General features: G+C 41.1%; 1 protein-coding gene across 1 annotated transcript in view; it reads right to left on the minus strand.

The window, feature by feature from the left end:
* Positions 1-1,239: 1,239 nt before the first annotated feature.
* Positions 1,240-25,616, minus strand: part of PITPNC1 (phosphatidylinositol transfer protein cytoplasmic 1) — an 88,064-nt gene continuing 63,687 nt past the window's right edge. Inside the window, exons 6-10 of the mRNA XM_063352607.1 lie at positions 22,800-22,895; positions 13,134-13,289; positions 12,324-12,387; positions 8,482-8,787; positions 1,240-5,732 (exon numbers count right to left, since the gene is read on the minus strand). Coding sequence (XP_063208677.1) covers positions 5,473-5,732; positions 8,482-8,787; positions 12,324-12,387; positions 13,134-13,289; positions 22,800-22,895 — 882 coding nt within the window. The 3' untranslated portion in view covers positions 1,240-5,472. The remainder of the gene's footprint in view (positions 5,733-8,481; positions 8,788-12,323; positions 12,388-13,133; positions 13,290-22,799; positions 22,896-25,616) is intronic.

The following is a 25,616-nucleotide window of genomic DNA, read 5'->3' on the forward strand; positions in this document are numbered from 1 at the left end:
TCCCACCGGAGTCTCGTCCTTTATATGCAGATTAGCACGGGGACGGTGGATAAAAGGCTTCCGTAGTTTCGCTTTGTCACAATAAAGCGTTGCTGATTTTGAGACTGCTCTAGTTAAATGTTTTTCTGCCCTGCGTCTCATTTTTGTAAGCAGTGAGAGCTGAAACCTTTTCACCTCCGTGAGAGCACAACCCAACTCCACCAATTTTAATAGCGGTAGGGTCGGGTGCAGGTTTTTAACCAATTTGTACAATTTTTAACCAATTTGTACTGTATGTACCAATTTGTACTGTATGTTTATATGCAAATTTTAATGAAGCCCTAGCAATACAAGCCCAAACTGTAAAAAACATCAAGTCAAACCAAACCACCAACGAAACCAGGTGCGGCCCGATGGTGAGATGTGGTGCTGTGCCAGCTGTTGGCCGCTGTTGGGCACCACGCATGGCCAGCGCTGCCCGTTCGGGGTCTTGCCGCTGGCACGTCCGCGTGCTGGAGAACCCGGCTGTCATTTTGCCTGGTAGAGGACAGTGAGCGCCTCACCCGGGTGGCAGAGTCCGGGCCAGAGCCCGTCTGCAGGGCACGGCCCCGCCTGCTTTCCCCAGCAGGGCCCATTAGCAGGGCTGGGTGGTTGCTGGTGGTTTCCGTCTCCTTGTACCGCGTGATTTCTACCTTCAATATTTTCTAGGCCTGTGTTTGTTCGTTGTCTCCTGTCCTAAGCTGTTGCGAAGCATTTCTATACCGAACAAGCAACCACCATTTTTCTGGTGCAAGAGAAAGCTTTATTTCTGTGGAGTAAGCCTCTACTCAAAAGCTTAAAGGATCATTGTACATGTGAAATTTCTGTTGAGTCCATGAAATGCTTGGTAGACAAGTGATGAAGGATTCTTACCTTCTGAGAGGTTTGAGTGGTCTCTTTTCCAGTATTTACTACAACACCAGGCTGCCAAACCCTGCAGAGAGAATTAGATTCCCCACTGAAAAACTTGCTTGTCAACCAAAAGGTCATTTACAAGTGAATGGGCCGACACCAGACTGATGGGCACCTGCCTCGATAAAATCTTGAGAAAGCTGAGGCACAACAAAACCTAGCAGGCCTTGTAAGCAGTTTAAATTTTCCTTACAAAGCCAATTGTCTGTGCTTTTTAATTTTGAGGAAGTGACTTGCAGAGCTGGGGGTGGAAATGTTAATGGGTACCTTCCTTGCTAGAGGAGACCTAGTAAAAGAAAATAGCCACAATTGTAAAGAATAATTGTTGGTAGTTTATTTACAACAAAATGCAAGGAAAAATACAATATTAAAAACAATAAATAACTTGGTAAAATCAGAAACTGAGCTATATGAATGAGAAATACGACAATCAAATTCTCCTGCTGAGCCTTGCATTATTTAACATGCAGAGCGTTTCAAAACTTGGTCCTTCTTTGGCGGCAGCGATGCCTAATCACCAGGTACTGCCTAATGTAGCCATCACTGCTCTAAAGAGAAGAAATGAACTACCGGACATTCAGAGTCATGTGGGATTATCACAGAAATGAAATAAAACAATGAAACCTGTTTTAGTGACACCACAAAACTACGGAGATTGTAATTCGAGGACCATGCTGTTCATTTAAAGCAAAACATTGTTAGACTTATTTAGCAATTTTAACTTACACATATAAAACCAAGTCCAAACAATGGAAACAGAAAAGCTCCTATTGACAAGATCGTGAATTCTCTCTTACTGCACTCACTAATTCATAAAAAGCGTATACATTTGGCTTATTTCAAATGATAGCACATTGTTTTGAAGTTATAGTGCAGCAAGCTTCAAAGCAGTTTTAACAAAATATAGCGGTCTTGTTACAAACTAAAATTCAAGGAACAAATATTTCCATTTCAAAATCTCTACAGCAGCATTAATGCAAATTGGCTACTAGATGCCACAAAATCACCTTCCAGAATAATCAAAAAAGAGCCAAGGAATAAGGTCAAATAGTTTCTTTCCATAGGATTTATCCAGTCATTTACAAAACTAACCGTTACATTCATAAGAAATCCCATTAAGTGTGTGTTTCAGGAATGTGCTGCTCCTCGTAGTCTTTATGGATACCTCCCTGTTTTAATTTATTAGGAGATCTACCCTTCTAAAGACTGCAGTGAATCGCCAGTTATTTTGTAATGATTGTTCTATACGAAATACATAAAAGTACGAGGGAAGCTGGGAGAAGGTTTTCATAGAAAGCCAAACAAACAAACAAACAAACAAACACTATTTGCTCTGAACTGTATTCTCCTTGATGAAAGATTCCTTGCCAGGGCCTGGCAGAGCTGTATCGTGCAATTCTCCAGTCACGGGGGCAGCGAACAGGAAGGGGCTACTGTGCCCACTCAGCTTTGCTGCACTCCCTAAATAATCACATCATTTACTTTTGCAAAAGAAGTGATGAACACCTGCAAAATGCTTTCTACTTTTCTCCTGATAAACATGTTTGAAAATGCAACAGAAAGCACTGTGAAAAAACCAGCAATGAAAACAACGCCTTCGCCTCAAGACGTTATCCTGAAGTAGTCAGACCTTCCTTTGCATTTCATTTCTTGTGGGTTTCTGTGTTTGCTGGGAATATTCTAGAAAAAGTTATCCTACCTTAAAAAAGGAAACAAACAAAACCCAACCAAACGGAAAAAGATAAATAAAGATCAGATTGACCAAATGGGTAATGCCTGGCGGGGAAAGCAAAGCGGAACGCAGCAGAAGGTACTTGAATAGGCAATGAAAAGCCTGGGGTGTTTCTCATCCGCCGCGATGCAACATTACAGATCTTTTATTTGCCCTCCTCAGGAAGCAACATGGAGGCACTGGGGCTGATCGTGATCCTTCCTGTGGCCCACGGTGAAGCCAGGCTGTTGTGTCAGTAAACCTGGTCATTCCCAAGAAGAGCGCTGCCCGGCGCCGGGGCGGCAGCAGCAGGTGCCGATGCAGACCCAGCGTTAAGCAGTCTGTCATTTTTCCCGTGACATGATCAGTGTCGTTCTCCGACGCCGCTGTCGTGCAGCTATTAAGATGTATCCTGTTCAGGTATGTTAATAATTTTCATACAGGCCTCATCCCCAAACCTACTTAATATGATAATCGGTGTATCCACGTGGGGTTGGAAATCAACCAGTTAAATATGAGTACAAGTGTGACTGCTTTGGTCTAATCGTCTGTGTCAAAATGTATATAGAAACAGCAATATGTAAGCACAAGGGCACTGTGACTAGAGCTGAGCAAATTTTTCTCTGACAAAGAAAAAAATGAATTGAAAAATAGATTTTTAGGTAGATCAGATCTAAACCATTTCTATATAGGTCAAATTCAGGAAATGAAAAAACAACCCAACAATGCTTTATGATTTCAAAAGTTTCCCTTCTCTGGCAATGTTCCAATCTTGCTATTACATAAATAATAATAATAAAAAGATTAGACCAGTTATAATCATGAATACTTAATTGCACACTTTTAAAGCTGAAATAATAAACTAATGTAGGAAAGTTTTGTTTGCATCACTACAGCGGCTTCTTTTTAAACAAAAAAATCATCACCCATTAGTTTACGCATCGCGCAGAATCGCTAGCTCTGAGAAGAGAAGCAAAGCAAAACACGGACGGTAAGTGGGAGAATGCACGAAGTCAGACCACAGGTAACCTACAAAGAGCTCCCGGATTTCGCTACCTACGGGATTTTAACTATCAAACAAATACACACTTGTCTTCAGCACAGGCTGGCAGTGGAATTACCTCTCCTGCTGCTGAAACTACACTATAAATATCACACATTCAGCATAACTTCTGGATCTACAGCCATGGAGATTCAGTGCAGTTCAGCCAGTCAAGTCACAGCATTGCGCTGAGAAGATGGCACAAACGTCCCGCCCAGGTAAAAGGCCACCCCCAGACTGGTTGTTCAATATTCGGTGATAGTTCAGCTCTGGAGGACTCTCTGGTTCAGTGTCCATGTACCGCCTCACCGGTGGTACAAAATAGCACCCACTTTGGTCAGGATTCAGGCAATAGCTATCATTCACCGAGAATTGACCAGCCGCCTCTTAAACGTCTGCTGCAGCTACCAGTAGAGAGAGAGACCCTCAGCCTTCGTTAAAGAGCAATTTGTGTGAAAGAGAACAAATCCCCCAAATGGGGGTCAGCTTTGGGGGAAGTTTCTCACGGAGTTTACATTTTGAAAAAGAGGGAAGGAAGAGACTGCTTCTGCCGTTGATTTTTCTCCTCCTTCCACAACCTACGCTTCCCTACTGGGAAACGTCCTTTTCTACATTTTAATTCCTGAGATTGAAGAGCGATTTCACACGCAGACCAGGAAGAGCACTTCTGGTTCCTTGACATCACCCGACCCGGGACTGAGCCGCCCCGCGATTCATTAGCTTTTTAAAGGGACTGGTTTTGTTCGCCCCTTCCCTAGAGCCGATGGTAGAGCCTGGAACCAGCTTTCTGTTAGCAGAGATTGTGCTGTTCAGGAAAGGTGCGAGGCAGGAAAGAAAAAGGACACTCAGCTTTTTGTTCCTTTACATTCAAGGTCTTACAGCGTAACTACCACTCTTCTTGCAGTGAGGAAAAGACAGAATCCATTGGGTTTGCTTCTCAGCTGGCTCAATTTAGCTGCTTTCTTTCAATCCTACATATGGAACACCATTGATGAACACCAATACAGACTTAAGAGATCACAAAAGGACAGGGGAGAGCTATTAAAATACATTATCTACAAGAAATAGGTGGTTTCTTTTACAAATTCTGTGCAAGATAGAAATAGTTCAATGGCCTCAAAGTCAGTGTGATTAATTACAATTGGGGCTTCAATACAGTGATATTTTAGGTTTGAAAAGATTTGTGTTTGTTAGGTAGGCCCCAAATCCTGAGTCGTATTAAGCAAAATGTGAATCCGAGTGATTGCTGTTGGTGTTCAGGTACAACGAGTGACAGGTCAAAGGTTTATGAATACACAGGAGCAGCCTGAGAGCAGGAAGGATGTTAAAATCAGCTATAAAAGAAGAAAATGGGAGGGTTTTTTTCCTGTTAACCATGCATTTTAGTTGGCACTAATTTGCCTCAGAAGTCCTTGGCAGCTTTACTAAATACCTACTCCTAATTATAAATGTTATGACCTAGATGAGGATCTGTAGGTAGAATACTGCTACAGAAAGATTTAATTTCTTTTATAGGGTTCCCCTCAGACTATGTCATTCTATATCAGTAAAGATGCACCATATGGCTTGAAACACTACTTGAGGAATATAGAAACTACGTTCTCTTGCATGCACTTCTCTGAAGGTTTTAAGGATCAAGTCTGAGGAAAGAAGTAATCTTTCCACACCAGTAAGATTATTTTAAGCCAAAAAAACAACCAACAAACCACCATGACCTTTGTAGAAATTCAGTTACATCACTCTCGCTGTGGCAGACATGGCTTATCAGGAGGAAACATGCTGGGTTAATTTAAAGGGTTTTTTTCGCTGGGTCTGGAAGAGTGAGAGTTTCTGGAGCAGATTTTTTCCGAGGCCGGTCTTTGGGAACTGTTAGGAATTCAGGAGCATCTGTGGAGAGAGGAGTTGATGGGGCACTAGATGGAGCACTGCGGGTTGAAGAAGGCATGGAAATGTTAGAGATAGATATTGCAGGTGGGAAAATCCCAATCTTCTTGTTGGTGGCTTCCTGAGTGGCTCGTTCAAACTCTCGGACTTCATCCATTGTCATGTCTTCAACAAGGAGGAAAGAAAGATAAAGGCGCGTTAGAATAAATTCAAATTATCATTTCGTTAACTCAGATAAACTACTTCCATCCAATTTCTAAATCAGGGAATGATTGCTTAACACGCATATCATGAAGTGATTCTCCACACGAACGCCTTCCTATTGTAATGCATTGGCTGGAGTACGATAAGCAGCTAACCTAAAGAAAAAGAAGTTAAGCACATTAATCACATGCTAATGGTTCCCCTTCTGCCTGGGTCTGAACTGAATAAAGAGTGCTACCTCTGTAATTGCTGGAAAAATCAGCTATTTCACAGGCAATTAAAGAATACGTCTAGATACACAGTCAGCAAGTATAATTTTTCAGAACTTCAAACAAAATAAAACTGATAGGTTGGGGGTTTTTTGCACCTAGATCATGAGCATGAACGGGTAGAGGGTGGTCACCGGTTTGTTCGCCTACTGTAGTTACCAAGGGATGGACAATGGTCCCCCCAAGCACGGCTCTGTTGACTCCTAGTTGCCGGTGCACGCACCAGCTGAGCCCCTCTTGCTTTTCTCCTAATCAAGCCTCAAGAACTCCCTCTCGTTGACAAGTCACAACACCTTTTCCAACTTTTCCGTCCAGCGTCTGTACTTAAACATTTATGGCCAACTGACAGATCCACTGCTTAATTCCCTGCAAAATCGAGGCAAAACGAGATCAGAGGTTAAAGCCACTTTGCAACGGAAAATCGGCTCCACAGAAAACTTTAAAAGCGGTGAAAGTCTTCTCCTGCAGGCGACAAAGGTGTCACGGTGCTGTGGAAACCCGCAAGAGGGCAGAGCGGTCCCAGCATAGCTCTGCTCCGAGCTGAGCCCTGCAAAACTTTGCTGATAAAATCCCGAGCGAATGACATCTGCTACAAACGGGTAAATTGGGCAAAAAAATCAGGAAGACTCTTGTGAAACCTGCTGCTTGACGTCTGCATCGCCTGCAAGATGTCCACCGAGCCAACCGAAATATATGTTATGTTTTTTGCTGAACGTTATGTTAAATTTGCAAATTTAAAGTATCTCATTAAGCCATTTTATAGATTCTTTGAGCTCTGACAGCTCAAAACCCCCAGAAATAAAAACACGACCATTTTAATAAATTTAAAATTCTTGCACATGTGGGTGCCTGAGACACGGGACTGGCAATGGTGCTTACCATACGCGTGACAAAATCCTATACGTTCAGTACATCGATAATTTTTAGTATTACCCAGCTGCGTGCATCTGTAGCCTTGGCTGCAAATGTTACGTGGAAGAAGCTTTATGTTGTATTACAACATCATATTAAGTAAACAGAAGCATGCATGTTGCCAGCTGCCTCCTCTCTTCCCTGCAGACGACATTCCGGGGACCTCTTCAGCCCACGGTGCCAGTTATTAGGGGTGAGGACGAAGCTATTTTCATATCTGAGCTAAGCGGTGGAAATAAACAGACGGTCTCAGAGGAACTGTACCTACTTGTGTTGGAGACAGATTTGAACCTCTTTTGCTGATTTACGTTTGTTTCACACCCCGTAACAGTGTGTAGTGTTTCTGAACTCAAAGGGTTTAAAAGCACCCTGACATCGAAGGGAGCCCGTGCATTCATTCCAGCTACTTTCGACTGAGGAGTTCTGTGCAGCATGAAGCAAAAGCTGTCTTGGACAAACGAAAGTGAAAGAGGAAGATTTCTCGGTTTACCGGCCATTGAAGTGAAGCCTCATTAAAATCTTGCTAAGTGGTAGCCTCCAAGACTATCCATTTTAACTTCAGACATGAAATACTTATTGTCCCTTCAGTTGACTTTTGCTTTTTAACTGATACTTGCTTTAAATTCTCGTCTGTTCTGATACACACTCAAGTAAAACAAGCCCTTACCCTGAGCTAAGAAGGCTCAGACTCTCTCTTTTTTTTTCATTAATGACAAATTCTGTTCTGACCTCAATGGAAATTTTTCCACGTGGGAACTAAGGATGGCAGACTTCATTCAAAGCCAAATCCTGAACAGTCAGAACTGATTCTCTGTTTGCTGCTGAGCTGAAGAGTAACCTTGGTGTCAGTGGAGCTGCAGCGTTACAGGCCCAAGAGCTACCTTCCTGCTTGCGGCTCAGGTAACGTCTTCTGGGGCTGGCGACTGAGCAGGACCAAAGGAGAGGCTTCAAGCCCTTCAGGCCTTGCCCCACCCTCGTTGCGTGAGTCAAACCATCAGTACAGCACAGGTAGTCGAAAGAAAGGAATAATAACATTTCAAAAGCAATTATCACTGCCTCTTTTCTATTTGCAGATGGTACTGATTTCTAATTTTAGGCCTCTATTTGAGATGGCCAAATTAGGAAGTTAAATACGTTATGAAATTTCCAGAAAAACCGGAATGAAAGAACCTACACAGAAACCTGCCCTGCTCCACAAACTGCTGTTATGTACTTCCGAAAAATACTTCTCACCTTGTTGGTAGCTAATCAATGACAACATTAAAATTAGTTTGAAAAGAGTGAATAATTCATAAGCTTTTTTTTCCTGGTGAAGCAAACAATTTTATCAGTCCCTTAGAAATTTTCCACTCCCCTGTTCCTGGCTTTTGGACTGAAGCACTCTGAACTCCTGCATTACTCGACTATTCAAATGACAGAAAGAAAAACTCCTATTTAACTTCCTCTTTGCGCATCCAACTGAAATTTGAGAACTGTGTTTTCCTGGAAGACAGGGAGTTGTGTATGAGCCCAACCCCACCCTTTCTTACATCGGTGGCAGTTTACAGTGCAAAGGGAAGGCAGGACTGCACTTCCAGGAGAAAGCTTCTGTTCCTGCTGAAGCAAAACCTCCCCCAGATTCCACTGACTGGTCAGCAAGATCACTTGGTTGCTCCTCTCTGATCTGTGCAGGTGGATTAGCTGAGGATGGGCAATACGTTTTAAAAATTGACATACTCTTGCTTGGGCATGGCTCTCTATTTCATCCACAGTAGATGAATGTTGGTTGCAAACTTTAATGTTGGTTTTTTCATGCATATTTTTCTCGTATTCTCGAACATCATCCATAGTCATATCTGTAAAGAGTTCAAAATTGTTGGCATTTTCCATTGATTCAGTGCAAACTTAATTTTTTTTTTTAAGGAGAAGGTTCTAGGAACGCATAGTCTTTCAGCAGAAGCCAAAAAAGGATTTAAAAAAAAGCACAGAGCAACTAACTTTATGAAAATGGCCTCATAAAGGTAGTTATATCAGCCAAGGAAGGTGTAAGAAGGTTAAGTCAAAGGGAGTCAGAGAACAGGAAGGAGTGGAAATTGTTTAGGAGCATCTGTGTAACATAGGGTAGGCAAAAGTATTGAAGTGCGGGCCTTGGCAAAGGCCAAGATCTTCTAAAAAAGATTTTAGAAGATCCTTTGGAATAAAGGATAGCTACAGAAATATTATAAATATCTACTTACCTTTCCAGGCACTTTCAAAAAGATTTTAAGTTATCTCTGCATAGTACATCTCATAACCAGCAAACATTCTTAATGTTAGAGCACACATCAGCTTAGATTCCAGAAACTAACACTTAATTACACTGGTAAGTGAATTAATAGTGAATGTGTTAGTAGTTTTGTAGCCTCAAGCAATTTAATGACTTGTAAGAATTAGAAATATTCCACACAGCAGGCTGATTCTACCGGTGGAATCATTTATCGGTGTCTAGGCATGCCTGATGTTGTCAAACTGGTGCGTAATCTGTTAGGTGCTTGCTATGCAACTCCAAGCAATTACACCAGATTTTAAACAGATTTGTCATAAACCACACTTCCAGCAAAAACATAAAGAATCCAATTAATTGACTCGTGACCTTACTCTCCTGAATATTCCCATGCTTTCAATAAACCTACTTGCGAGTAAGGTGTAAGCGAACACGAAGGCTGTCAGAATTTTGGTCTTTACAACGCTTTGGTAACTTCGGAGCTTCCTGATAATAGCCATCGACTTTTTACCCATAAAACTTAGGTAGCATTTTAGCAGCACAGTATTCTTCGAAATGTGTGCCAGTTTTGGTAATGTACGTTGTGGTTTTGTTCTCGAGGCTATCATTTTTTCCAAGTTTATTATGTGCCACTTGGATCCGCAAATTCTTATATCACACCACTCCTCGTTAGGTGATACGAGGCTCTCGCTGCATTTTATGAGGCAGCTTTTAAGGAAAGGTAAAACGTTAGCTGTTCTATCAGTAGCACAATGCAATACTTCATCAGTGACAATGAAATGCAGTCTGGAATTTTGATCAAAAGGAAACATGGAATACCACTAACTCATACTCTTTTAGTCTTTTCCTTTTACTGTTATCTGGAATGAAAAACAAGCTCATAAGCCATGTCAATAACATGCTACGGATGCGCTTTGCCAAGCAGAGAACATGCTCTTTGTTAGTAAATAACACTGTGAAAATAGATTTTCTTAATAATAAAGCTAAATACAGTTTAGTAAATTTAATGACAAGACACATTCATTCTTCAGTAATCAATCAGCAATACCCGAAACGTAACGTGTTGTTCAGTAATTGATTTTATTACACTGATTATCTGATTGACTTGCATCATCTCCAAGTCTTTCTCAAACTTCTGTTTTAGAAGTGCTAATAGACACACGAAGGCACACGCAGGCTTTAAAAAGTCTGTTTCTGAAAAACTCTCCCTACACGCAAAGCCACGTCAAGAGCAGTTTTGCACTTCATAGGTATTAAATGGAACTGGACGGATACAAATTGGATTTGGCTCATGTTGGGTAACGAAACCCTCGGTTTCTAGCCACCGAGTCTTAGCGGCTGTTACGCTCAGGACAGCGCAGTGGTGTAAGGGCTGCCGGCAGCACAGAGAGTTACCTAAACCAACTTTCTGCACTTCCTTTTTCTTTCTTTTTTTTTTGAATAAATCTCGCTATATACTTAGCCTTTCCTCATATCCATTTTAGTGAGCTCAGATTTTTTTCGGTTCTGCACTTAGCCTGACAATTAAGTTCTAAAAGTACACTATATTATTTAGTAAAGACTTGCCATGACAAATAAAAATCCACAAGATAATGATGTATCCCCATATTTCATTTGTGGAAAGAGTATTTTTGGCAGGGTGCATTCAGAGTTAAGATGGGAAAATCTGTGGTTAAATGGTTTTGGGCTAAACCTATTCTGTATGTTTAACTGCGTGATTACTCACTTGTTCTCGTATCAATACCTCTGCCAAGGTGCAGAAGGCTTCTTGCTTCCCAGCAACATTTCCTTATGTCTCACTTTAATAGATATTTTGGGTAGATTGGGGGCAAACTTGTGGGCTCAATTTTTACGTGAAGTCAGGCTTCTTTATTTGAAGTCATCAGTTTCCCTGACTTCATACAGGGAAAATAATGAATCACTACATTTCAGGGAAAAAAAAGAAAAAAATATTTATAAAATTAAAAAAAAATCTTAAGAACTCTTTCTCACTGGGTACAAAATTCTCTTACCAGTTTCTGGCTATCCCAAACTAGAAGATATTTTTAGTAGATTTCAGTATTTTTATGATCATTACAGCACAAAGTTTTCATGCACTATTAAATTTATAAGAACATTGTGATTTCAAAAGCAAATTTTTTTCCAAATCAGCACAATGAGTTTCTTGTTAGATCCTAGTGTAAAATTATGCAGGTTTATGGAGTCACTGGAGAGGTCTGTGTTGGCACCAGCTGGGCTAATGGACTACTTGTAAGCAATGCAGAATGTTTCTGAGTTTTGATGGAAGGCGGGTGTCATTCTTGTCCATCAAATGCCCAAAATGCTGTTTCCTGAAGCTTAAGGAGGGTCTAAATAAACATTATAAATATATTCCCAAATTCCTATTGTATGTCTTAGAAACTGTTCTACGAGCATCTATGATTATGGATACGTCTTACTGAAAATACATGAAAAAAGCACAAACCCTGTGAGCTTATTTTATCAAATATAATTGTCTCTTTCGATACTCAGGATTACCCTGTGCTATTGAAAGGGCCCGTTCCTACAGCTGCTTCGGGGACTCAGAACAGTTTTTGCATGCAGCTGCTGTTGAATCAGACCCCGTAGGTTTTACATTTATATTCGTTTTTCAGAAAGGACGTTAGAGCTCCATCTTTTCTTTATTGCAATCCATATTAACAGTTTAAAACTTTCCTAGAAAGCTGAAATTTTGTTGTATCAGAGGCCCTAGGAGTTTGCAGTATGGAAATGCCTGCACGTTAATGCAGTCCAAATAAGAAGCTTTATTCAAACCTGCACGTGGTTCTCCATATAGATGACTCTTGGCAGCTTCTATCTGCCCACAGTGCAGGGTGTTGGGACGGATGCGTACACTCTGGGATGTATGGGATGTAAAGGCGTCCCCCTGTGCTGCCTAATGGCTGCCGAAAATACAGCCTGCTCTTGTCACAGAGAACCTGCTGTAAATGCGCTCCGTATGCTCCGGAGCAACTGAACATCGCTCCGTCTCTTTCATGAACGACTTAGACTAGGACCTGGTGGTCCATGAAAGCACACAGAAGTCTGTTGTTAATTGTCATCAGCTTTGCAGCAACCCTCTTAAATGGGCTAAATTTGGAGAATACTTACCGTACCACTCATCAACCCAGGCAAAAGCCTGCCGGTGACCGATCAATAGTATATCTCTGACCACCTGCGAAACAAGGAAAAGGTCAAATACCTCTGCAGAAATGAGACATTTTAGAAAAGTAACACACTTGTCTTTCAACATGATTTAAAATGAAAAATATTCTCTCAGTTTTGTGTCTAAGAAGACATGCCCTACAGAGTCAGACATGCTGGCTCGCAAGGTCTTGTAGTCCAACCTCCCACTTGAAGTGGATCTATTTCTAACACTGGGTCACATTGTCATGGCTTTGACTAGCACGGGAATACGGGAATGTGTAGAGAATCTATCAGTCTTTGGGCGATCAGATGTTCCGGAACTCTTCTTTTTCCTTGTCAGTTTTTCAAACATGTGGAAGGTCAATACTCTGAAAAATATGGCTGTTATGCCATTCATTAATTAATTTTTTAGTAGACTGATCGGAAAACTTTCCCACTACCTGTTTGTAAGAAATTCTGCACACCATTGCTCCATGCACGGTTCTCATGTATACTCATAAATACTTTAGCTCATACATCTATCGTCTATCTATTGAAAATGTTACTGGTAGTTCTTCCTCAACCTTAGACCTGAGCAGCTCCAGGCTTTGTCAAGTTTATACCCAGAGGTGAACCCTTTGGCTCTGCTCCAGGTCTTTCAGACCTTGAGAGAGGTCTGAAAGCGGATTTGGCTGAGCTCCCTCGCTTCTACACAGCCGTAGTTGCGTTCCTCTGCAGGGTAATACTCAAGTTCTGCTAATGTGAAGGAGAAGAAACAGCTCCTGTTTCACTGACCTTGTGCACAAATTGCTCTACCCTGGTTTGAAGTCCCCAGACTTCAAATTTCACAGTCACAAGTTTGTAGGAACACATAATTGGCTGATGGGTGTCTCTCCAGCCTTCTTTTAATTGGCCTCTCCCAGTCTTCTGTGACTTGAAATATTTAGGATCCTGCAAAACAAAGAAAACATACTGAGAAATGCAGGAGAGTAAGTTCAGGTTGTCAGTTTGCTAAAATAAATGTTTTGATAAGGTAAAATATGAAAACATGCTAATAAACATTATGAAAAATAATATGAAATTGATTTAAGTAAGCACTGGGATATACTAAAATCAAATCCTGTCTTTCATCCACCAGCCAGTGAATCGATGGCAGCATGTTCCTGCAGATGCTTTGGCAATAATATCATCTAGGACATTTCTGCTATAGGAAAGCGTGTTATTGCAAGTCATTACAATACAATGCTCTCCAAGTGTTAGTTATGGCTTTTGGAAAAAAAAAATGTTGCTTCTTCAGAGCTTGCTTTTCCCCTGCTCCCTCAGTGAGACGTACTCGTACTTTCTACCCATGCCCGTCTTCCTGAAATCATCTCCAGTTTGAGCTGTGACACGTGAACACTGATGTGACCCTGACAAGTTCAATTCCAAGTGATCTTGTATATCCGGCTGGGCAGCTAAGTGTGAAACTCCTCCGATTTTGCCGTCTCTGGTTACAGCTGAGTTCTGGTATCTTTGGGCAAAACACTGAATGACTAATTTCAACTTTCTGTCCTTTTACTAACTGGAAAAAAATCAAATAAATTGGTGTTGAAATTACCACAGCAAGAGCAAGAAACCAATAAAGACATTAGATAATTTTTAAGGTTTACTTTTATCCATACAAGACACAGTTTTATCTATCAAAGTGTTATTTTCCATATGAGTATAATTCCATCTCACTTTATGTCCAATCCTGTTAATTACATCTTGTCAATAGAAATAATTTATGGTTAAGCCTCGAATTTCAAAACTTAAAAATAATGTAGTTTCAGAAAATTCATCATGGAGCTTCTACAATCTGTCTTCAAGAATAACCACCGGTGCTCCTCTGCGCCGCCTTCCCAAAGCTGAGATCTGGGAAGACCTTATAAATCCATCCTGTTGTAAAAGCAGCTAAACGTATTTAAGTACATGCGTAAATTATGTGATAAATGGAAGACAATCAGAAGAAAAACTAACAAATTGATAGGACTAATCTGATTTTAACGTTCTTTCATTCTTTGTGAGCTTATATATCATTCAGCTTTCCCTTTTTCTAATGTTTAGTTATCTCCTGACTTGGCTTCTGATTTTTATCCCTAAGCTGAAGCTCTGTCATTAAAGCTCCTTTACAAAGCTCTAATGAGGTGGTAGTCGTCCTCCTCTGTGAAAGTCGTTGCTTTTATTGCGAACATATTCCTTTCTAAATAGAAACTTTAAGCTCACAGTATAATAAGGTTTCAATGTTAAATCACCATAAAAAACAATTCAGCGTCATCATGTATCAGAGCACAGCACCACTGTATATCGCAGCTCATCCTCACACGCTGCTGCCAGTCTTCTCACGCGATAAAGCTCGACCTCAGACTGATCTAGGCATTTTCTGATTGAAAGAGTTGTTTTATAACTGATGACTGCCTGAAGCGATCAATATAATAATAGCAACAACAATAATAATTATTATTCAAAAAAAAAAAAATAAAAAGGGAAGAAGTAAGACAATATTCAGAAAGGAAAAAAAAAGGAAAATCAAAGGAAAATAATTTAATTTAAGGAAGGGTCTGCTGTTTCTTACATACACTAGTGCCGGTGTGATGGAGCCATTGTCTTGATTAAGCATCTCAGATACGCACTTGAATAATATTGAGTGTTATGCAGAGATACTTTATAACTCTTCAGCGATAACCAGACCTATAATGGAATAACTTCAGTGCAGTCCAAACGGATTTAATGTAATGAATTTGAGTCAGTATCAAGTATTCAAAATTTATAGATAAAAATTAAATAATGGGCAGCTACCTTCCATGAATGCTCAGTCACGCATAAAACTTGTGTCTCTTTCAAACTGCAAGAACCTTCTGGACGCTGTGAAAGCAGTGTGCGCCTTTGGTTTGTTTTGGTTTTGGCTTGTTTTTGTGAAGTTAATCCAGCAGACAAGGGGATTCACGGCGGAAATTGTTCTTAGATTGGTGGCCCACAAATAATCTACCTGCTGCGACGCAACTGATCCGTGGCATCAGCCCTAGCTGCAAATTCCTTTACCAGTGCCCAGAGACGGCACCGTCGCTTCCCTTAATCACGTCCATTTTTCTTGAAGGACGTGATGTTTGGTCACAAATTGCCTGGACAGTTTCACGCACGGAGCCAGGCAATGATGGACACTATGGGCAGCTTGTATCTAATAGCTTTTATGGAAATTCCTGCCTTTCTGAAAACATTAACATATTGATACTATAAAACTGTAGACAGATGAATGGAAGCCAAGAAACAGGAAGAATTCAGAGGAACAGATTTCCAGACTGCTGTAAGAAAGATCAAGATGTTAAAGTTTTACTGAGTGCTTGCTCAGGTGAGCTAAAACTCAAAGATTGCGTATAAGCCGAGTAGCGGGACATAAGATACACAACAACATTACGCAAACTGAACGTGAGAGTTTAATCTCTGGGCCATCAATTCAATGGCAGGAGCGTTGTACAGAGGTGAGTCGTTAGTGTAAGTAAAACTATCATCATTGGGCTTTTTACCCAGACGCTAAAAAATTAGGTGTTTAAAAAAGACTTGGACTACTCTAGAAAGACACAAATTCTGGTTCATCAATTGCTTGTGAATGTCTGTATTTATCTCTATGTTTTGCACATATTTGCACCTTTCCTAGGCCTCTGCTATTGGCCACAGCCACAGGGAGCATGCCTCGCCAGAAGGACCTTTGGTGTGACCAGGACCGATAAATCTTTGAGCCAAAGCCCACTGAAATCAATAAGAACTTTGACATGAAACCACAACCCACAATGATTTTACGTGCCAAACTCATGGCTTCGAATTGCTAGATTAAGATTCACAGCCTGGAATCTTTTCTGCAATCAAGCATATAAGGTCATTCTGGAAAAGAAAAAAAAAAAAAAGAAGCAGGGATGATAATTTTATATTAAATTCAAGTAGAAATAATATTAGTCCACAGCACTGCTGCTCCTCCGGACTTCCACGCTGTAGCTCACTGGTTAGGTTAGTCAGAACAAATTTCTCACATCTCTGCAGGCCGCAGGAGGAAGCGCTGGGCACCTGCCTGTACGGGCCCACGGCCGTTCTCTGCTCTCCCTTACGGGCCCACGGCCGTTCTCTGCTCTCCCTTACGGGCCCACGGCCATTCTCTGCTCTCCCTTACGGGCCCACGGCCGTTCTCTGCTCTCCCTTACAGGCCCACGGCCGTTCTCTGCTCTCCCTTACGGGCCCATGGCTCTTTGCTCTCCCTTACAGGCCCACGGCCGTTCTCTGCTCTCCCTTACGGGCCCATGGCTCTTTGCTCTCCCTGTACGGGCCCACGGCCGTTCTCTGCTCTCCCTTACGGGCCCACGGCCATTCTCTGCTCTCCCTTACGGGCCCACGGCCGTTCTCTGCTCTCCCTTACAGGCCCACGGCCGTTCTCTGCTCTCCCTTACGGGCCCATGGCTCTTTGCTCTCCCTGTACGGGCCCATGGCCGTTCTCTGCTCTCTCTTACGGGCCCATGGCTCTTCTCTTCTCTCCCTTACAGGCCCACGGCCATTCTCTGCTCTCCCTGTGAAAGACACGGCGATTTGCGAGCCATGTACCAGGGCAGTGGGCCAGAGCGAAGGGGCACGGTCTCCAGGCAGGAACTGCGGCACACGTGTGTTCGAAACACTTTTGTCAGTGACTGGAAACTGGACAAGCTGATCTTTGGTCTGACCCCATTTTTATGTTATTATTTAGATCATAAATTTTGTGTGTGACTTATTTTTGCTTTTAGCCACCCGTGCCTTCCTTTCTAGAGAAGCCATCATCCACAGAGTAGCGCGTCTATTCACTATTTCCCGCTCAGTTTATCTACTGGCAAAATCCTCAATCTGTTTTAAATGTAATGGCATAGCTAAAATCTTTTTGTTTAAATAACCTTCTCGTCCTTTTATCAGACACAATTTATTAGGAAGGCCCATCTGGCAAATCCTTTTGCTGCAGAGGAGCAAAACCTACTCTGTATTTGCAGTACATTATTGCCAGGTGCAGAGTGATTTAAAAATAGCACTTCTGCTAACATAGCAGGAACATCATTACCCATGAGCTGGGCTTACTTGAGAATAAAATGTAAAACTACAATAAAATAAAATAAAAGCCACACTGTGGTGGACGTGGTTTCAAACATAGCACTCTCCCAGTGCTTCTTACTTAGGCCACGTCTTGGCTCAACATGCGTATCGTTGGAGATTCCATTATTTAGCATTTATTTACTTAACCTTCCTCATGGACTGCAGACGTCGCAGGCATCAGATGTGGAATTGTAACCCCCCTTCCAGGAGGCAAACACCGGCGTGTTGACAATATGGCATGGGGTTGTTGCAATGCCTTTTCTGAAATGTTATTTTTTACTTAAATAATGAAATACATTCATCGTTTACAGAACACTTGCAAATCTGAACAGGCATGCTTTCCCTTAGCTTTGCTGTGGTATCAGGCATGATTTGAAGATGCCGTACTCTTCTGTGGCTGACACCACCTCCTTTGTCTGTAGGCTGGAAGCCTGCAGGGAACATCTCGTTAGCCTCGTCACCGACCTGTCTCGAAAATTCCTTGCTGGTTGTACGGCCGTTTTAGCATGGGAAAAGATCCCCCAGCTGAACCAGTTCTCCAGAGGTGAAAGCGCATCGTGTTACGCCGTGCATCCTGTTCTCTCACCGGGCGCTACTCAGATGTCCAGAAACAAAGATTCTTCCTTCCTTTTAGTGCATAGATTCATTTTTTCAGACTCCTATTGCAATATTTTCCAACACTGCTTTTGAAGTGCAGTCATTTTTTTTCCCCCTTTAAGCTGCAGACCATTTTGTTTGATGTTGAATTTCAGAACCAATCCTTCATGTTTTTAATACTCGTGATCTGGCATTTCATCATCAGCTGTAGTTGCTAGGTTTTGGAACTCAGCTTATGTAGCTAGGGCTCTGGAAAGATTTGTTGATGTAAAGATGCTGCTAGAGAGAGTTATGTGGAGTCATTTTTTAAAGACTCTTTTTTCTCTTTTCGAATTTCCATTAAAATGTATTTTCTGGAAGAGCCAGCTAACTACTTCAGAATTTTAAATATCGGGACAGTCCTGAGGTGTTAAAATATGATAATCCAGCCAGCCTTTACGTAAGCTCACAACTGATGTTAGTAAGGAAACGGAAATTTTCATCTGTTGGTGCCGTGCCCCGTACTGCCACGTGGCACACTTTCACTGCGGCGGCCCGGGCAGCTCGATTATTTCAACGACCATCATTTTCTGGCTCTGTAACGTGATAGAGGTTTTGTTATTCTGAAAGCACCTGGACAGTAGTGAGCTGGACCTATTACAGCGCAGCTGTGTTCAAGTCAAAAAAGAGAGCAATTGACGAAGAACACTGCAGCAGCTGCATGAAATCTTTCTGTTTGGAGGCAACTTAAAAAGTTTATTCCATTCGTCCAACTCTCAACTGATTTTTTATAAACAGGAAATGAAACACCGTTAATTTTGAGAACTTGAATATGGTGGCAAAGAACATTTTGCTCAGTAGCTACAGTAAATGTTTCATTTCAGGGAATGATTCACTTGAGGCCCTCACTCTTCAGCATAGCTCAGTTTTATTCTTTTCTACAATTTAGATAAATATATATGTCTATATGGGGAATAGACGGTGGCTGGTGATACATATTCATTGACGGTGAAGTCACAAGGAAATGACTTTACAAAATGTATAAACCCTCTTACCTGTAGGCTCATACATTCTTTATACAGAAATATAAAATTCTGTGTTCCGTGTAATGTGTACATTCAGATTTGGAAACACACGTGACTCCTCACAGAAGCCCAGGGAAATCTTTTCGCTTGGGTCTAGATTCAAGCTTTCTCAATTCGGCACTCACATTCAAACATCTTAAAAGTTTAAGGATTTTTAGGTCCCTGCTTATAAAAAAAAGCTATATTTAAGATGTGGCAGCACTGGTAAGTACTCTGGTGGCTGCCTCACAGTGACGTTTGTGGATGGTCATTAAACTAAAATTGAGTCGTCTGCTTTGGGATACCCGGGATTGCTGCAGTTACGCCTCCTCCCGTCTTCTACGAGGGCAACGCTATTGACAGCAGAAATCCGTGTACCTCCGTGGGAGACAGAACCGGACTGTGCATGTGTTTGTAATAGCTAACAAAACTCTTCTGATTCACTATTTACTTGGTGATTTAAGTGCTTTTGTGCATACGCTCACAGATGAGCCCTCCATTCTTAGGGGAATTCACATCGCTGGGTTGATTCTGGTCAAGAGATCACGCGGTATTCTTGGCAGGGTTCCTTTAAAGTGTTCCTCAGTGAAACAACAGCTCTCCTTAAGCCTTCATCTAACTATTTTTTTTTTTTTTATTTTTCGATTTTAGTTAATGTATAGGAGGAGAGAAAAAGCAGATATGTACAAAGTTGAATTCAGTAATTTTTCCTTCAGCTGTCATGACATTTGCATGGAACACTTTTCCTTTCCCATCCGTACCAGCACAAGGCAAAACGAGCTATGCAATTCAAATGGAACATTACACAGCTGAAGGTGTTTTATACATTCTGTCTCTTTATGTGTGAATCATTATTATGGAAGTTACAATGGAAGGATCTGTTTATAAGATTCATGTCAGGGCAACTGAAAAATAGTCTTTTAGCTGAGAGGCGCTAGGGAGCAGAGGACTTGTTTGTACTGAGCCTGATGCGGTGGGTCCCTTGGACGCCTCCTCAGCCCTCCGGTGGCCACGGCAATATTGTCACCTCTGTTGGTGCTATCAGTGCAACACATTCACAACCCACATTCACAACCATGTCTTTTCGTTGTATAAATGAAAAGAACAACCGTAAAGCTGCTGTGGTCCATTCTGTTATAGTCAATGAGTTATTGGATGCGCTAACTCAAAGAAAGGTCACAGTCAAATTGTAGAAAGGGGCCTTTCATACAGACAACTCTGAAAAACGTTTGATATTGACCCAATGAAGGATAACTTAGCACTTTAAAGCTAAAAATAACGTAAATCTCAAATACTAGCTCAATAGCAGCTATGTAATTAGTGCTGTCGATCGTATCAGGAGGCACCGTCTACAGGCAGGCTCACACGCACCGACAAAGAGCAAGCAGTTGAAGTAGCGCACGAAAGCTTTGAATTATTTAAGTTACCTCTCTAATATACAGTAGTACAACTAAATAATGACATTTGCTGTTAAAAATGGAAGTGTATTTTTAATTGAAGAGGGATGCACTTTCATCAGGAGATAAAAGAAATGTAAAGCTCATTTCTAGCAGCTGCTAAGTGTGCTGACCCCGATACAGAACTTGCTTAATTTTAAGCATGTGGAAGATCCACTGAAACAAAGAGATTACTAATGTGCCTGAAGTTAAAACCGTTCTCATTAGTCTTTCTGGATCGGAGTCAGAACACTTATCCTGTGGGATCTAATTCTTAAATCCTGAGGATTGTACTTCCCTTTTAATCTTTAAACTTAGTAGCAATTCAGATTAAATGATCTAAAAGCTGCCAAATTGTTGTTATTACTGTAATTAAAATACCTTTCAAAAGCTTACAGTAAATGGTTTTTATTTATCTCTGAAACTGTTATTTGGAAAACACAGGCTGTTTCTCATTTATATAGAGTTACTTCTTTAGCTATTGTGATTGAAAACAGACAGAAATTACATTTACAAACATTAAAAGTCTTTTTATAGTCCCTAAATTATGTAAGAGGCCTCATCAGAAATGGGAATTTGGCTTCATATTCATCATACAGTAGCATAAAACCCCCATAGTTTGTAAACTTTGGAAGATACTGAATTGAACTATTATTAATTCAATATCAATTACAGTAGGTGCACAGTTCGATGCTAAGGTGTTCTTACTATTTTGTATGAATTCTGAAACAGAATTTGGGAGCCAACATACAAATCATCCATCAGTACAGAAAAAACAACAGATGCTGGGCTATTTTTGTTGTTTAAACCCATAGAAAATTCTATTTTGCTTGGAATCAGGTCTCTAGATGTATCTTTTAAATAACAACACAAAAACTCTGAAATTCTTTTCTCACTTAACATGAGGCTGATCTTCTATATCGCAAGATTATTCCTATGGAAATTATGTGTAATATTTGGCTATTAAAAATGGGAAGGAAAGCTGAAAAGCTGGATGTTACCTTTGGGTTTACAGTTTCTGAAAGTGCACCCCCTGAGATGAAGAAGCTCACGTGATTTCTTTAAAACGCAGCCAAATGCTGACCCGTTCGATGGCAGCACTCCTTCCTAAATGGCACCAGAAGTCTGGGGAGTTCAGAGGAGATGATGGGACCAAGAAGCTGTTTCACGAGGTGTTATATAATTTTTGGTACATAACAGATGGGTTTCATTATCTAAGGAAACTAATAAAATTACTTTTCATTCTACTGTAGACCCAATTTTGTTTTATAACCCGTACATAAAATTTGAAATGGGATCTATAAATGGAAGATAACAAGTACCTGACTTTTTGAGTCTGAAAATCATGTCTCCTATGGTATAGAAATATATTCATTGGCAAGTCTTCATTTTCTGTCCTAAAAATGATTATGTACTCTCGTTTTGTATAGTCGAACAGCTGCCATACTCATTGCCAGCTATGAATATATACTTGGCTCCAGAGGCAAATCATATCTCCAAAATTAAACGCAAGCATGGGTCTGATCATTCCTCTCTGGCTACTTCCTGTGAACCATCATTTTTCAAGCCCGAGGTTAAAGCATCGAGACTCATCTTCATTTGCATGGGGGTTGCTGATTTCAAAGCAGGGAATTGCATTGACCTCAAAGGAACACGCTCTTCAGAGCTGTGCACTAGCAAATATTCAGGGGAGCAACTTTCAAGGGAACATTAGGAGAGTGAATGTGTCTGCTGCCGTTGATGCTTTTTGGCAGATTTCCTGCAGAATGTATGCTTCAGGCCCTCTTGGTCTTGTCTCGTGGCCACCCCCCGAGCAACTGTGCATCAACCCTGTTCTCACTGCAGCATTATCTGTCCTTTGCCTGGGCTTTGACACTTCGCGTGACGTATTAGTCGGGGCGGGATGCAAATAAAGACAACAGTAATGTCTGAAACCGCTCAGACCCGCAAGCACTCAGCTGAGCTTCGTGATTCAAAGAAAAGTCCTTTTCTACTTTGAATGAATTCAGCTGAATATCAAAGGTGTGGGACAGGATGTTTCTGATAAGGGCGTGAAAGTCTTTCAAAAGGCTGAAGGAAGCTGCAAAAGAAAGTGTCAGGCAGCCTAGAGAGAGAGGCTGCTATCTGCTTCCCTCCTATTGAAAGCTTTTTAAATCCTACTGACCAGCAAGATTTCATACAAAGCTGAAATTATTTTGATTCCTCTTGAGGCTTTCCTGCAGCCTCCTACATTCCCTTCTTCATGTCACAATCGAGTCTTCTCTTACCTCTGATTCTTTGTAATAGCGCTCAGGAATTTCGTCACTGGCAATATCAATGAAGCAGACTTCTCGTTCCAGATCTTTAGCTTCTTTGTCGAAAATCTGCAAGAGTTAAAGAAATTCCACATTGTAACAGAACAACACCCTTGTAAAATCCACCTGGAATAATGGTTACAAGCCATTTTCGGTGACTTGTGCAACATAACGTATTTTAGGCTTGTGCCCGAACAGCTCCTGAGGTAAGAGACCGACGCTTTTGCAGGGACACAGTCACGTTCTCCAGCCTGCTGCAGCCATCAGGGGGAAGAAGATGAGTGTCCTCAGGATCATGTATAAGCAACGTGTTCCTAAGCAAGATTAACAACAGTTTAAATGAATTACACTACAGACTTTTTTGGGAACAATCCATTATGTCAGATGAAGAGACAGCGGACTGTTTACAACACACCGTGCCCAGGACCTGCCGCTCACACCGCTGCTCTTCCTCCCACTTTTTGAAATGGAGACTTGGGTCACAAATAGTAAAGTCAACAACTAGGATTGCTTTTTATTCTATTCTCTAATCTTTGGACCAGATTCCGTCACTGTGTAAAAAACCTGGACTCTGGATGTTTCTAACCTTCTCCCTCCAGGGACAGCAATGAAACGCAGGTGTGTCGCGGGAGCTGGTCAGGCCGAGTTGCTGTTATACCGAGAATCAGAATTTTCATTGAAGTGCCCTCAGTGGAAGCTGGAAATTTCCACTATCCAGCACACATAAAGCTTATTTTCATTTTAATGCTTTAGGACCTGGTTTTGAGCACCAAGTCTCTTGTTCTATGCAAGGCAAACGACGGGCATATTTTGAAAATGCAGGTCATTTGCATCTGCAGCGGAATAGACTTCTGCGCCTGTGCCCATAATTTAATTATTTAGGCATCTTAGTGACCCATGTGACTTCTGCTATGTCTGCAATAAATTTCTACTCATGATCTGGGACTTGGAAATAGGGGTAGCTAAAAGGCTGTCATGAATTAGCGCCACAGAATTCAGGGAAGCTGTGCACGCGCTGTCAGGATCGGGAACGAGCCAACGATGTGTTTTTTCCTTTGGGGCACAATGTTCTATAGCTAAGGTTTCCAGGAAGCGTAAATATTTCTGCTTTCTTTTTTTTTTTTTTTTAAATAAATGTAGTGAATGCTCTTAATTTCATTTCATCCTAGTGGAACAGTTAAAACTACGAAATGCCAGCAACTCTTCAGTAACAAGAATGCTACTTTATTATTTTTGAAAGAAATGCAGCTGCCTGTGTAAAGCGTTCAAAGAGAGCAGTGGACTACAAGGAGCAGCCAGTAAGAACCCTGCTCGAGAAATCATAATTCAAATAAATGAAAAGCTCAAGTTTCACTCTACAGTTTTAACTAGTCTTGGTAGTTAACAGGACTGGAATAAAAGAGGCAAGACTGAATGCTTACTGAATTGCATCTGAAAGATTAACATGTCTGAAACTGCAGAACACAACAAAGGGAAACTCCAGCCTGGATTTATCGTGTACTTATTTTCCTTCTACAATCCTTGTTTTGCAAAAATGTATGTTGATTAGTCAAAATCATTGTTACGTTTTATGGATATAATATAGGTCGCTTTTTATAAGCTTGCTCACTTGCTTTTTTCCCCAACGAATTCAGATATACAGAGCAGTCCCTCGATGAAATCACTTGAACTAGTTCTGGAACAAGATGCATTTCACCATAATCTCAGAGCTTTAAATAAAGTAATGGAGATTTCTGTTAAATGGACATTCCCAGGTCAGCTGAGGCTCGGAATCAGTACACGCTTTAAGTACAAGCCTAATAACTTTAAGCACATTCCTATCTCTGCACGTTTGCGAGGACCTAAACGGGGACTATTAGCCAATATCTTATCTGAAGGAACGTGCCCTGCTCTGTCACAGGCTTGATCCACATATTGCGCCTCTAAGTAACATAGTTTTAAATTCTTTTTCTCTCTTTGAAATGCTTTGACAGAAGTGGGGATGACAGATGCCTTTGCCAATCTGTCAAGCCAGGAGGAATTTTCAACCATTTCAACTCTGCGGGTTTTGCTGCTTAGGCGCTCTGGCCATTTCCTCCCTTCCAGAAGTTTGCTGAACGACATTCTCCCTTCCCTTTGCTGGTGGAAACTGTCGTCTAGTCATTTATGCTTCTCCCCTTCTCAGATTTTCCTCACAAGATTTGCAGATGGAGATTTAATCTTCTCATTCTATCAACAGGAGAAAATAAGAACTCATTAGGGAACAAGACTGATTTCTTTCTTAGCTCTAATTCTCTTATTGCCTCTCCTAGCCACATAATCTGGGATTGCCTTAAAACCTGTAGGGAGGGTGGGTTTATTGCGTTTGTGATCAAAGAGAGTAGAGAATTTAAAAGTTTTAAAGGACGAGATTAAAGGCCACGGAAAGAAGCATAAGGCTCCCAATCTGTGCAACTGTATTTGCAAATGTGCAGAAAATGAACGGTGAGAACAATCTGTATCCTTAAGAAGATGATCTAGAAAGGCAGAATATTAAATATTCTATTGGAAAGAACTGGACAGGCTTTACATTTGGAAGTCAAGTAATTAATTGAGATTGAAATACACAATCAAATGGAAAACAAAGAGTAACGTTCAGGCTGAAGTGTCCTTTTTGCTGTGGGTTTTGGTTTTTCTTTTGTGGGGGGTTGTGATAGCTTTTTTACAGCAGACAAACATTTATACACTTCCACTTTCCAAGAGGAATGAAAACTCATCACTATTTAGACAAAAAGTGGAAGAAAGGTTTTAATTGTGTCATCTTTACAATTG

Source organism: Chroicocephalus ridibundus, chromosome 14, assembly GCF_963924245.1.
Source record: "Chroicocephalus ridibundus chromosome 14, bChrRid1.1, whole genome shotgun sequence".
NCBI classification, from domain to species: domain Eukaryota; kingdom Metazoa; phylum Chordata; class Aves; order Charadriiformes; family Laridae; genus Chroicocephalus; species Chroicocephalus ridibundus.